At 27.7% G+C, this 15832-nt stretch overlaps 1 protein-coding gene across 1 annotated transcript in view; it reads left to right on the forward strand.

Annotated features, from left to right (window-relative positions):
* The window catches only part of LOC120769678 (transcription factor btd), a 59519-nt gene extending 47596 nt beyond the window's left edge, over window positions 1–11923 (forward strand). The window contains exon 5 of the mRNA XM_040096798.1: window positions 11079–11923. Within this exon, the coding sequence (XP_039952732.1) occupies window positions 11079–11521 (443 nt within the window). The 3' untranslated portion in view covers window positions 11522–11923. The remainder of the gene's footprint in view (window positions 1–11078) is intronic.
* Window positions 11924–15832: the final 3909 nt, after the last annotated feature.

The following is a 15832-nucleotide window of genomic DNA, read 5'->3' on the forward strand; positions in this document are numbered from 1 at the left end:
GGAAACTCATAAAAACCAAAGTAAGCAAAGCAGCGTACTCCGAGTATCAGATTGCTTTTGCTATGCGCTAGTGTGTATGTGTGCATGTGCTTACAAGTATGCTCGTGTGCGCTCCGCATATATTGTTGGGTGGCGCCACCCACCAGTTTGCCGAGTTGTGGAGCGTTTGAGCGCTGAAGCACTGTAGTAAATAGTGTAGTAAATGAAATCAGAAATTCTGAAAATCAGCAGAAGAGGAAGCATGAAAATTGCTTGCTGTCGAGCATGACAGAGAGGACTCTTCAAGGATTTTTCTTTATGGCAAAACATTGCGGAAATTCTTTTAAATCTTTGCTTGGCGAAGACAACGAGCTGAAGATACATATGTATGTATATTATACTTTAGAAGTATATATATATTTTTGTTTAGATATAACTTAAATTTATAAAAAAATACATACATACACTTCTATAAAAGTATACATATGTGAGACTTTGTTGATACTCGTATAAGTGACTCTGATTGTAGGCCTTTATAGCGGGCATGGAAAAGTAGGCATGTATGTACATACATACTTATAAGTATACAGACATATGTATGTATGTATGTATGTACATATAGCATAATAATATATATTTACTATGTAATCGTATATACTGATTCATCGGAAATTGTGTTTATCGTGAAAATACATACATACATATTTGCGAAATCGTTCTTATATATTATATATAGTATATACATATGTATGTGTGCATTTATGTATAAGCAAAAGTGTGATAACAGCATCGTTCATTGAAATAAGTACAATGCTTTTAAGTAAAATTTGCAAATTTAATAAAAATATTTATTTATTTTTGTTTAATTTTGTAAAAATTCGAAATCAGCTATAAAAAATAACGGTACTGCTTAAATTTTCAAACAATAAAAATTTTATATGTTATAGTAAAGAATTATTTTAATTTAATAAAATATTTATTTATTTTTGTTTAATTTTGTAAAAATTCGAAATCAGCTATAAAAAATAACGGTACTGTTTAAATTTTCAAACAATAAAAATTTTATATGTTATATAAAGAATTATTTTATTAAGAATAAGTACATAAAATGTTTTTTCCAATTTAAAAATTATTTTATTTCGTTTCAACATTTTTTTTTTGGTTTTATTTGTAGTAAAGAAAATTTACACAAAAAATTTTAATCCGACTTTTCTTAATCATCAAACATTAAAAAAGTTTGTATCTTACGTAAACGATTTGTTATTGAAAATAATTACATAAAATAGTATTTCCAATTCAGAAAATTAATATTTTTATTTTAAAGATTTTTTTTGTTTTATTTGAATAAAAGCAACTTTAATTTCAACATTTTTTATTACAAAAAACTTAATTGCAAACTTTTTTTTTATAAAAAATGATGTCTTATTTATGTCTAGAATTATAAATTTAAAATAATTTTCGAATTAAGGAAGAGGGATCAAAATATTTTTTTTTTTTGAAAAGCAGAATATTTTTTTCTTTATATTTCTGTATATAATTTAATACGAAAAATTAAATTAAATTAAAAAACTAAAAAAACTAAAAGAAAATAATTGAGATATAAGAAATTTATTTAACTGAATTTTATAAATTTGAAATTAATAATTTTCAAATCCAGTAAAGAAATATCAGCATATTTTTTGCAAACAATTTTTTTCGAAAATATTTTTTTGTTTAGTTTACAAAACTTTACTTTTAGTAAAAAATACTTGAATTTAAAGATAATAATTAAATTATAAAAAATAAATTAATTAACAGCGTTTATTTTAAAGAAATTTATTTATTTTATAATAATTACAAAAAATTACCAAAAATTAATTAATTAATTGTGATTTATTTTAAATAAATTGGCGTATTTTAAATAATATTTTAAGTTTCATAATTATAATTATAATAATTAAAATTAATTATTTTTTTATTGAGAAAAGAAATATAAAAATATATTTTTTGCGAACCAGAAAATATTATTTTTATACATATTTCCAGTAAAGATAATTTAGTAGAAATTTTTTTTTAATAAATTTTTTAACCAAATTTTGTAAATTCGAATTTTTTTTCGAAAATTAATTATTCAAACTTGTAAAATTGAATTAAATTCTCCAACTCATATAAAAAAGATTACAATTTTATTTAATTATTTTACATATGTATGTATATAAAAAAATCCCAATTAAAATTTATTCAGTTTTTTTTATAAATTGGAGACTTTAATTAAATTTTACAAGTTTAAATAATTAATTTTCGAAGTTAAAAAACTTATATCAAAACAATTTAAACATCTTAATTATAATTTAATATTCTTCTCTTTTATTATCTATTTATTTTTGATTTAGTTTTATTTTTGATTTAGTTTGATTTTTTATAAGTAATTATCATTTAATTTTTAACTTAATTATAATTTGATTTTTTTTATACAAATTGGTTATTTGAATTAAATTTTTAAAATTTATTTTAAATTTTTTTGTTATATACATACATATATATGTATATTCGAAATTTTAATTAAATTTTGTAAGTTTAAATAATTAATTTTCGAAACAAAAATTTAAATTAAAATATCTTAATTTAAAAAGCGCATTATCAATTATCTAAAACTTTATATATGTACATATGTTTTTTATTTATAATTTATTTATATTTTTGTATTTTGAATGTTAAAAATTCTGATATAATACGAAAACTTTTAAAAATCATAAAAGGTTTAGTAGGACAAAGTCGTATAAAATTAATAAATAATGAAAAAATTAACTTTTTTTCCATCGATTTTTTTTTTGTATTAGAAGATCTTCATTTGAACTAATTTATTTCTTATTCCAATTATCTACAAAAAAAGTTAAAATTATGTTTAAATAATTTTTTTAAATTAAATTTTAATTTAATTATTTTTTTACTAATTGGGGATTTAAATTTGATTTTAAAATTTAATTGCAACTTTTTTTTATGTAAAATTGTTACAGCCCTAATTTTTTTTTTCTGATTTAAATTATCTACAAAAAATGTTTAAAATATTTTTAAATTAATTTTTATCATTTGCAACATTTCTTTCATCAAATTTTATTTTTTACATTTACATTCCTCTTTTGGTTTTAAAAGTGTGCATATTTTACTGACCATCGCTGTTCAGAACATATAGACAAAAGCCATAGCGCGCACTAACAGCAATAGGTTGATGCATATCAATTCCTTTACTCACATACAAACACATACAAATGTATGATAACTGCTGTTTATATCATAGGAACTCCCATCTCTGGGCTTTTCGGCCACTCGGTGTCACCCTGTGTCACATGCGACAATTTTCGCAAACCAAATACATACATATGTATATACCCACAATATATATCGAATAATAGCAGTACATAGGAGCCACATGAAATGGTTAACGTTGTTTTTTGTTGTTGTTGTTTTTATACATACCAGTACTATTACAATCGTATGTGTATATGCATGGCATGTTTTATCTAGTCGCTGTATCCTTCCACTTGACATCCATTTCATTTTTCTTTTCAATTTCATGCCACCATCCGTTATATCAGAGTTAAGTAAACTTTAGTTTTTACTGGCCAAATACCAGCTGCTGAGAGCTTGGGAGGGTGTGAAAGCGTAGAGCGTCGGTTATGGTAGAGTGATAAAATCACATTAAATTGATTTAGTCTGTTTTCATTCCCGAAAGACACATTACCGCTTTCAGCAATTCAGTGCACAAGCAATGAAAAAAGCACGAAGTTGGTATGAAAAAAACAAAAAAAAAATTGACGAAAAATCAAACGAATGAGCCGAGCAGATGAGATGTGATGATTGAAGTTCTGATTTTTATTTGCAATTTTTGCTTCGGAGGTTTATTTAGAGGAGGAGTATGTACTGATTGGATGGTATAGTATGTATGTATGAGAGTGAACGAAAATTGATTACGAAGCTTTGTATAAAAATGGCGGAAAATTTTTGGTAAATTTTTAAGGACGTTTGCTCGAAATTTTTTTAATGATTTAAGAGTTCGATTTATATTATTTAGATTTTTGGTGCAGTCTTGGATATTCTATCTGCACGTCGGCCTTTCAAATTTCCAATGAAAGTTTGGCTTTGAAGGTTTAATGATTCACTAAGAGCAGCTATTGGTTTCAACTTTGTGTCTTACTCTCTTTCTTGGGCTCTAAATTACAGTGCTCCAGACACCAAGACTGACTTTGAGATCTAGCAAGCCTTTCACTTGGTTAGCCAATTTTTATTTGTGTTCGAGAGTTTACCGCTCTCTCAAGATCTAGTTATGAGTTCTCGCTCTTAGTGAAGATTGTCATTTCTTCCAAGAAATATTAGTTTACCCTTCTGGAAATAATGTATTGTGCTTTTATTGTGGTTCCACTTTCAACGTGGATCTTTATTTTAGATTTGAAAGTATTAACTTTCTCTATGCATAGCAATAGCCGTTCTTCTTCCTGAGTTTGATTCAAGGTTTCGACTTCATCTTTGAAATATTCAGGCCAACGATGTTTGTACTGATTGGGAGACTCTAACGTTATCCCGCTGGCTAAGTCATGTCGTTCGAATGAATGAAAACACTCCAGCTCTGAGAGTATTCGACGCAATGCCCGCCGGAGAAAGCAGAGGAAGAGAAAGAAATCCACTCCGTTGGAAAGACCAGGTGGAGAAGGACCTGGCTGCTCTTGGTATCTCCAATTGACGCCAAACAGCAAAAAGGTAGAACGACTGGTGCCCTGTTGTAAACTCGGCTATAACCGCGTAAGCGGTGTCTACGCCAATAAAGAAGAAGACTTTTGTCGTTCGCTAAGAGTCGCTAGGAGCGATGCAAAATGAATTTTCGAAGGGTTGTCAAACGGATTAGGATGAGAAGGAATACTTTAGATACATGCAGAAACGCCAAGAACCTGTGCAAGGGAACTGAGAGAAAACAGGGTGTTGAAGGCAAGCGTACGGTCTCGAAAAGACTGCAGGACAGTTGTTGGCTACAGCTTACTGGCAGTACATGAGCCCGTTAGGCATTATGGACGATGACACATGTAAAAAGTGCAGGGAAGTGGGCATGAAAACGACGCAGGAAAAGCTCCTCTGTTATTGTCGGTCTTATTTAGTGCTCGGTTTGGATATACATACATATAAGAGCTTCGAAGTTCAAGGGCTGGAGGAAGTGTAACCTAATCTAACTTCGATTGCATTTCTTATATCTTGATTTTCAAAGGTCGGTTTGTATGGCGGTATATTTGGAACTCGTCTTAGAAATCTAGGAGCTTCGAAGTTCAAAGGACTTGAGAAGTGTAACCAAACCTATCTTTTGCTGCATTTCCTATATCTTGATTTTGATTGGTTGGATTGGATGATGTTTGGAACTCGGTTGAGATATCTAGAAGTTTCCAGGCTCAAGGGACTGTAGGAAGTGTAACGTAACCTAATTTCGACTGTATTTCTGTAGTCCGAAATCGACGGTTTCAACAAATGAATAGCTCCTTGGTAAGAAAAGGTCGTGTGCGAAATTTCAGATTGGTATCTCAAAAAACGACAGAACTAGTTTGCGTATAAACAGACAGACGGACATAAAAATCGAGCTAAATCGACGCAGGTGGTCTTGCTGCTCTCCACTGGTTTCGCTTAACTTGCGTTACTCTTCATTGTTTCCTTCATAGTAGTATAAAAATGGTGAACAGTATTGATGATTTCAGGCTCTCTGAACGGTTCGAGATCCGACATTCTTAGGATTGCTTTGTGTACGTACTCGTCTTACTTCACAATTTTGGCAAATTAAAGCCAACAATAAAATTAAAAAAAAAAAAAAAATCTTATCGTGATTATGGCAGCGTATTTTAAAGTTAAGTACGAGTATCAGCTATTTGTACGAGTACATGCATACAAACATATATACTCGTATGCACGGTACTATATAAAACCATATAATTGAAAGTAGTTAAGTTTTATTTATTGCAATAAAATCAGAGACCATTTACGGCTAATAATAGCGGCGATTTCATTAGAAATGATTAAATTGATTGCGTTTATAAGCGTACAAATGCATGTATGTACATATACATACATATGCATATGTGCATGAGAAAGCGGTCAAAAAATGCATGGATATGTGATGGAAGGTACATATAGTATAGTATAATTTATATCTACTTATGTATATAAATGATATATTTTGGTCAGTACTGATATAAGAAATGAAATATATAGATACATACATATATGTATGTCAGTATATGTATATCGTCATCTAAAATGCAAAATAACGTAACATCACTTTTCATAAATTTACAGGCGAAGAGAAAACGATATAATAGAAACCACTCATTTTGAAACAAAATTTGAGTTTTGGTTATAAAATGGTTACATATTGGTTATGATTTGCTTATACAATGGTTATAAATTGGTTATACATTGGTTATATCTGACAGCGGAAGCTGGAAATTTTATGCACATACATATGTACATATCTAATATGATGAAAACAAAAAAACGCTATAATAGAAACCACTCACATTGAAGCAATACTTGAGTTTTGGTTATAAAATGGTTATATATTGGTTATAAATTAGTTATGCATTGATTATAAATTCGTTATACATTGGTTATAAACTAGTTATAAAATGCTTATATATTAGTTATATATTGGTTATGAATTAGTTATGCATTGGTTATAAACTAGTTAAATTTGACAGAAGAAGCCGAAAATTTTATGCTATATACATATATGTAATATGATGAAAACTCAATATCGTTTTTTGTTTTTTTTTGATGATACGTTGTTTTGCATTTTATGTGCGATATATGCATATAAATGTTTTAATAAAAAACATATGTATATAATATGGTATATAGACATCTTATATACTTCCTCAAGAGCAACTGCAGCTTTGAAATAAATATAAAAACCTCTAAGCAAAAACTTTAATTTAGAGCTCCTCGAAAACTTCCAGCTTTAAGCGCTTCACACTTGAAATTGCTTGCCGCAACTCAACTTGCCCCCACCACAGCGCAGCCGCTTCCGCATACGTGTATAAAACCACAAAAACCGCAGATGATCCGCATGTTGAAATTTAAACATCTACAAAAGCTAACGGAAACGATATAGTAGGGGGTGCAATAAGAAGAAAAATAATAACAACAACAAAAACAAATAAAAATACCACAACTACCGACACAGGGTGGCTACATTGCGGCATGTTGTTTGGGGGGTTGCTGTAAATTGGAGCAATGGGTGTAGCACACACGCACACAACCATGCAATGACATACACACACAAACATGCAAACACACACACAAACATGCAAACACATACACAAGCACACACAGCTTTGGCCGCCATGTCAGTGGGGTTAATGGCGTTAGGCAGTGGGTAGCGACATGGCATAATGCTTGGCTGCTTGCTCGAGCCGTTAGATGAATAAATAGAGTAAAGTATGAGCGGCTTAAGTTGGCAGACATTTTTATTTGTATGGTTGTGAATGTTGTTGTTGAGAAGAGAAATCCCTAGCAATGATACTGAAAAACTGAGATATCTGAGCTAAAAGTGATGCCCGTAACCGACGGTATGTGTTAAGGATAAAATGCAGATTATATACTATGTATATGTACATATATACACACATGCATAGCAGTTGCTGTTGTACATGCTCTCCAAACAATAAGATAAAATAAAAACCCAAAAACGTAAAACTAAATGCAATGAAAACGCTAAGCGCAAGCAGTAACGGTTGGGATTCAGCTCAAAAATATTGAAATAAAAGAAAATGGGGAAAATAAAGAAAATCCAAACAGAAACGAGCAAATGTAACCGAATACAAAAACGTGAAAATATACAACAGTAGAAAAACTATGTTAGCGCAATGCGAGCTTTCGCGCTGATTTCATGATTTTATCGATTTTTTGCATTCGAAGCAATTTAAAGCCTGAGATTTCGCACACGTTCGCTGCATAAGTGTTGGTTTATGGCAATATTTCAGTTATGCTTGTGAATATGTATTACTTTCAATGACTTTTTTGTGCTTAAAAATAGAGTATGAGGGAAATAGTAAATTAAATAAATTAAGAAATTAAAAAAATTAAAATAAATAATTTATAAAATTAAAAAAGTTAATTCATATAATTAATTTATGAAAATATAAAAATTAAAATTAATAATTTATGAAATTAAAAAAATTTAAATAAATAATTTCTGAAATTAAAAAATAAATAATATTAAAATAATTAATATAAGATTGATTAGTTTAAGCGGTTTTGTAATTTTATGAGAAGAAATTCTGTTAAGAAAATGTAAAAATCGTTTTTCGGTATTTTTTAAAATTAATTTTTTTATACATACATACATTTACGATGAAAAAGTTTATAAAAACAGAAGAAGCATTGTTTAGGTGAGAGATTTGTATATAAATATGGAAATTTATAGTATTAAATTTCTTCTAAATATTATTAAAAATAATTAATATATGTATGTATTAAAATCTCTTTAACGCATTTAAAAACACACAACGAATAAAATGTTTAAAACTATTAAAGGAAAAGGAATTTAAAAAGTAAAGGAAAATATTTTGCAATTAGTTTTCATGAATTAAAATTCAAACAAGAAGCATTAATATAACAATATATGTATGTATACATTTTAGAAAATACTATATCCGAAAACAACTTCAAAAAATTAAAAAAAAAAATTTTCATTAAAAAGTAAAATTTTTATAGCAAAATATATCCGAAAAAACTTAAACAATTAAGATTAATTAAAATAATTTTTTAATTAAAATATTTTTTTTAATTAATTAAATTAATTTTTTTCATCATAAAATAAAATTATTTTCTACGAAACAAGAAACATGTTTCTAATAAATTATATATTTTGGAAAATATATCTGCAAAATATTAAGATTAATTTTTAAATTAATTAAAATTCTTTTTTTTATTAAGTAAAATTAACCTTTTTTTTCAAAAAATAAAATCAATTAAAATTAGTTGTTTTTTTATAATCAGGAAATAAAATTATCTATCAGGAAATGGTGATTTCTCGATAAATACTACTTTGAAAACATTTTTTAATTGTTATATATTTTTTAAATAGCAAAATTTGAAATTTGGGGATACGATTCGTTTCAAGCGTAGACAAATCTATAAAAAATACTATCAACGAATTTCAGGTTAATCGGTTCTACATAACCTGGTGTTTTGCGTAAACAAATAACACCGCCGAGCCTACCATCATATTGGCCATCAGATAGCCAAAAAGTCCGGACCTGATAGATTTTTTCATTGTCGCCAAAATATCCCGGAAGGAGCCGTCTTTTTAGAACCACATATTGCCCAATTCCATATCTTTCAATTTGAGCCAAAACAAGAAAAAACGTTAACTTCGGTTGCACCGAAGCTAAATACCCTTCACAGGTGCATTTCTGTTAGTAACTATGTGTTCAGTTTGTATGGAAGCTATGTGCCATAGTAATCCGTTCTAAACAAGTTTTTTAGAGATAACATTGTTGCCTTAAAAAATAACATATACCAAATTTCGTGAATATATCTTGTCAAATGTGAAAGTTGTCCATACAAGCATTTGATTTCGATCGTTCAGTTTGTAAGGCAGCTATATGTTATAGTGGCCCGATATCGGCCATTACGACAAATGAGCAGCTTCTTGAAGAGAAAATGACGCAAAATTTCAAAAAAATATCTTAAAAACTGAGAGACTAGTTCGTATATATACAGACAGACGGACAGACGGACAGACGGACAGACGGACAGACAGACAGACGGACATGGCTAAATCGACTCAGCTCGACATACTGATCATTTATATATATACTTTATTGGGTCTCCGACAATTCCTTCTGGGTGTTACAAACTTCGTGACAAACTTAATATACCCTGTTCAGTGTATAAATATTCGGTTATCATTGAGTAACGTGCCGATCTTGATCATCACGGAATAATGTACGAATGTACTTTCACAAGAATAAATAATTTCATTGATATCCCAAACCATTTTTGTTTTATTTAAAAAAAAAAACTTTCGTAGAGCTATTATTAAAAGAAAGAAATAATTAATTTAAAACGAAAACTACGACATAAGTGGCATTAAACTCGTTGCCCAGTTGATAAATATATTTTAAATAAGGTGTTAAGGATCTTAATTGGAAGTTTAGAAGGTTTAACAATGAAAGTTTCGCAAAATATCTTCGGTCCCTAACCAATGGAAGACATTCGAGAAACACATATGTATATAGTAGAAGGTACTACATACTGTCAGGCTCATATGACTTCTGCCTATAATATCCACAGAATTGCACACATTATTAAAAAAGCCTTTCGAGGAAAAAAATCTGTTCCATCGTGTTTTTGGATGTTGAAAAATAGTTCGATAAAGTTTGTAAGAAAGGACTGCTTTCGAAACTGAAATTGATTTTATGGAAACAGTATTATGATATCATAAAATCATAGTTATCAGGTCGCTACTTCCGCGTTAAACAGAGAGACCAGTGTTTTATTCTAAGGGCAATAAAATCAGGAGTTCCACAAGGCAGTATGTTGGGCTCTCTTCTTTATATTCTATTCAGGCATGAACTGACAGTAGACTGCAATTATACACCGGCCACATTAACTGATGATACTGCGTTGCTTGCTGTTGGTAGTAGTGAACACGAGACAACTACTAATCTCCAAAAACAATAAAGTTCTACAATGGGCAAAGAAAACTCAGATAACACTCATTGAAGCTATGTTTGAAAACATTGTTTTCACATACCACATGATACGGCTCTTACCTAAATACTTAGGAATAACACTTGACTCTAAGCTACGGTGAAAAGTTCATGTAAAAATGTTCAAATAGATTATAGAAAACTAAACTAGAAATTTTACTTATAAGTTTGACTAAGGAATTTCGATAATTTTCAACTTCTAAGCAATATACCAAATATTACCAGATAAAAAAAAAATTTTATTCAAACTACATTTGTTATAAATATGAATTTCATTATACAAACTGTATACAAAGGATGTAATTTAGCACAGTATCACAAATGCAAACCTTCAATTAAACTAACCCCATCCGTTTTCTCTTCTCTTTGCAGGCGAAAAGCCCCACAAATGCACGGTCTGCGGCAAGGCGTTCAGCCAAAGTTCCAACCTCATCACGCACTCACGCAAGCACACCGGCTACAAGCCGTTCGCCTGCAAACTCTGCCACAAATCATTCCAACGCAAAGTCGATCTGCGTCGCCACAAAGAGACGCAACATACCGACCTGCGACCGCTGATCGAGCGCAACCTCGGCGGCAAGGTGGAGTTCATGGCGGCGGCCGCGGCGGCGGCAGCGCAACAAATGGGCCAACACGATGCGCTGACGCCCACAATGGGCGGCCACAATCACGGTGGCAGTAGCGGTGCTGGACTCACTGCTAACGGTATGAGCCCCGCAGCAGCAGCAGCAGCGGCGGCGGCGGCGGCAGCTGCAACGTCCATCAACACGCAATTGGCTTCGATGAATTGCCAAAAGGTGTCGTTGTTGGTATAACAGGCACAATAACAGCGACAACAACTACAATTACAACAACAACATGAGAGATTATTAGAGCAGCAGCTGCGCATGCAGCAAGAATGCCTGCAAGTCGATTAGGCGTTAAGGTGTTAGGGGGTTGGGAGCGAGTGGGCGGGTTAAAATAGCAAATAATGACAACAACACTCCACAACAACGATTATGTGCAATAAAATGTAAAATATATGAACAGTTATTCAAATTTTGGTGCAAAAGACGAATTGTGGGCGCAGAGTGTTTGCGTGAATTTCCATGTACAGTTAGTATTTGTATTATATAATGAAATACTTCGAAATTTCCAGTGTTGCCAAAGCAAAGCAATAGTTTTGCGCTTTTTTTTATATAATTTCGTGTGTACAAATTATTATTTAAAAGTTAGAGTTGGAGCAAATTTTGTTGGAATAATATAGAAAATGAATTAAAATTAAATTAAATGATATAAATTAAAAACAATAAATAAACGCCACCAATAGCAAAAAATTAATAAAAAAATAAAATAAAATGAAATAAAATAAAATAAAATAAAATAAAATAAAATAAAATAAAATAAAATAAAATAAAATAAAATAAAATAAAATAAAATAAAATAAAAAAAAATAAATAAAATAAAATAAAATAAAATAAAAAAAAATAAAATAAAATGAAATAAAATAAAATAAAATAAAATAAAATAAAATTAAAATAAAAATAAAATAAAATAAAATAAAATAAAATAAAATAAAATAAAAATAAAATAAAATAAAATAAAATAAAATAAAATAAAATAAAATAAAATAAAAATAAAATAAAATAAAATAAAATAAAATAAATTAATTAATAAAATAAGGAAATGAAATGAATGGAAAAAAGGTTTTAAATAATAATAAAAGAATTTAAAAATTAAAATAAAAATTAAAAATATGCAATAAAGACTTAAATTTTAAATTTAAATCAAAACTTAAAATTAAAGCTGAATTAAAATGCTAGTTTAAATTAAAATTAAGATCAATAATAACATTTAAAATTGAATAAAAATTCAATTTAAAATGTAAATTAAAATTAAACTGTACGTAAATTTAAAACCAAACTAAAAAATTAAAATAAAGTTAAAATTACAATTAGATTAAAATTAAAACTAATATTAAAATAAAACTTAAATTAAAATTCAGTAAGAATTTAAATTAAACTAAAATAAAAGTTAAAAGTAAATGAAATTAAATTAGAACTAAAAACTTAAATAAAAATCATATTAAAATTAAAAAAAAAACATATATAAAAAGTCAAACTAAAATAAAAATAAAAATATAAAATAAAAAACTTTAAAGTTAAATTATAATTAAATCAAAATTCATATCAAAATTTAAATTAAATCTTAAATTAAAATAAATAATAAAATTCAAATTAAAATTGAAAGTAAATTAGAATTAAAATTAAAAACTTAAATAAAAATTAAAAGTGAAAATTCCGAATTCAAATTAAAATCAAAATCAAAATCAAAATTTAAATTGAAACTTAAATAAAAATTAATACTTAAATTAAAAAGAAATTAAATTTGAAATATAAATTAAAAGTAAAATTGAAATTAAAATGAAAATAAAATAAAATTTGCAATTAAAACTAATATTAAAATAAAACTGAAATTAAAACTAAAATTAACATAAAATTAAAATTAGAATTCAACAAAAATTTTAATTAAATTAAAATTAAAATTAAAAAATAAATTAAAACTAAAAAAAATAAGAAATTAATATTTAAATTCAAATTATAACTAAATTAAAATTAAAATCAAAATTTAAATTAAAATAATTAATAAAATTTAAGATTGAAATTAACATAAAAAATTAAGATGTAAATTCAAACTATAACTAAATTAAAATTAAAATCAAAATTTAAATTAGAACTAAAATTTAAAATTGAAATTAAATTAAAAATTAAAACTCAGAAAAAAATTATACTAAAATATAAAATGGAAACAAAAATTAAAATAAAAATTAAAAATAGATCGGAAAATAATTAGAAATTTAAATTAAAACTTAGATTAAAAATCAATAATAAAATTTAAAATAAAATAAAATTTAAAATTAAAATTAAAAAATAAATTAAAATTGGAAGTAAAATTAAAATAAAAAATTAAAATTAAAGTAAAACTAAATTAAGATTCAAAGAAAAATTAAATAAAAGTTTAAGTAAAATAAAATAAAGATAATTAAATGAAAGTAAAAGAAATTAAAATAATTAAATTTCAAAATAAAGTCAAAATTAAAATTAAATTAAATTTAAAATAAAAAATTTAAATAAAATTAAATTAGCATTCAAAGAAAAATTGAATACAAGTTAAAGTAAAATAAAATAAATTAAAGATTAAAAGAAATTAAAATAATTAAATTTCAAAATTAAATTTAATTAAAATTAAAATAAAAAAAGAAATCACATTGCAGCAAAATAAATGAAAGTAAAAAAATTTATAATAATTAAATATGACAAGGCTAATGCATACGTAATGAATGGCGGAACAAAAACAACAAGTACAAGAAAATGTATAACTCGAAAAAATGTCACTAAGAGAGAGAACAAAACTTAACATACTTAAGACTTTGACAGTTAAACACTCAAAAAATTGCTGCTACACCCTGTATGCGCTCGCCTTGATCAAATAAAAATTATAAAAAATTTATAAATTAATAAGAATGTAAGCAAAACTTGCAAGCAGAAAACAAGTTATATAATGAAACTCATTTCTAATTTGCACGCATACAGTTTTCCTACTACTTCTATGAAACTTTGCCATTTTCCAAACAACAACAATAAGTAATTAGCATTTTGTAAACTGTAAATATTTGCCTAGAGATTACCTTGTAATATACCTACATACATATGTATATATGTATGTATATGTATGTAGTAAAAAATAATTAAATTGTATTTATGTAATTGTAATTGTATATGTAAGTAAATATCGTAATTTCTCGATAAATGTGCATTAAGCTTAAATGGGCGCACGCATACATGTAATATAAATATAAATTACACAATGGACACTGTCACATGTATGTATATATGTATGTACATATGTGTGTACACATAGCATATGCATTGTAAATTTACATGTACGTATGTATGTATATACATATGTATGCATGTACGCACGCGTTTGTATGTATTATAAACTATAATTCTCGCTTCTAAATAAATAGTTAGCCGTGAATTTTATTGATGCACACACACCCACACACATGTACGCATGCAAATGCACTTACGCATATAAATACATACAAGTGTCGGCTTGTTGGTTGTGTGAAAATAAAAAGAACTTTTGATATTATTGTCATTCCAAAGATTTAGTCTAATTTATCTAATTGTAAACAAAACTAAGTGAAAACGTTTTTATTGTACAAGTATAATTAAAATAATTCAAGCATGTACATTCATTTAATGTTAATTAATTGGTAAATAGCTTAAAAAATGATGAAGAACTTTTTTTTTGTTTTCAAATAAATAAAATGAATTTATTGAAATGAAAATTCAGATTAAAAATTAAAAAAAAAAAAATTTGGTTTGTTTGAATTGCAACATATTGGTAGTTCAGTCTGTATGACAGTTATAAGCTATAGTGATCCGCTATGAACAATTTCTTTGAAGAGTGTGCCAAAGCCTTAGGCAATAATCTGTGCCGAATTTCGTGAAGATTCTTCAACCAATACAAAAATTTTCTATTGAAGAACTTAATTCTGATTGGTCAGTTTGTATGCTAGGTATACTACTATGGGAAAGAAATAGTAAGACTTTTTTCATAATTTTAATTTATGTCGTTCCCATCAAAGTAGTCCCTCTTGGCCCCAACACTTGTGGCAACATTTTTTCCAATCCTCCAAACCGTTGTTAGAGCCAATTTCCGGAATAGCCTTCTTCCATGCGCGTAGCGCTTCACGTTCAATGTTTTCAATTGACTACAACGTTTTCCCCGGATTGGTCGTTTGAGTTTACTGAATTGCCAGAAGTCACACGGCGCTAAATAAAATCGAATACGGTAGGACATTGGTTTAAAAGTTGGCGAAAAATCTATGCAAAACCAAAAGTTGTTGGCCATAATTCCCTCCTCGTTTTACGAAGTTTTACACAAACGATACAAAACACTCAAATAGGATTCCTTGTGGACAGTTTGGCCGGTCATAAGGAATGCGGAGTGCACCCACACATCTCGATAATCGAAGAAAACTGTCAACATAACTTTGATTTATGACCTGCTTTGACGTGGTTTTTTTCGGCTGCGTTCCACCTTTGCCACGATATTCGGCTTTGATTGATCATCTG

The sequence above is a fragment of the Bactrocera tryoni genome, chromosome 2 (assembly GCF_016617805.1).
Source record: "Bactrocera tryoni isolate S06 chromosome 2, CSIRO_BtryS06_freeze2, whole genome shotgun sequence".
Taxonomy (NCBI): Eukaryota; Metazoa; Arthropoda; class Insecta; order Diptera; family Tephritidae; genus Bactrocera; species Bactrocera tryoni.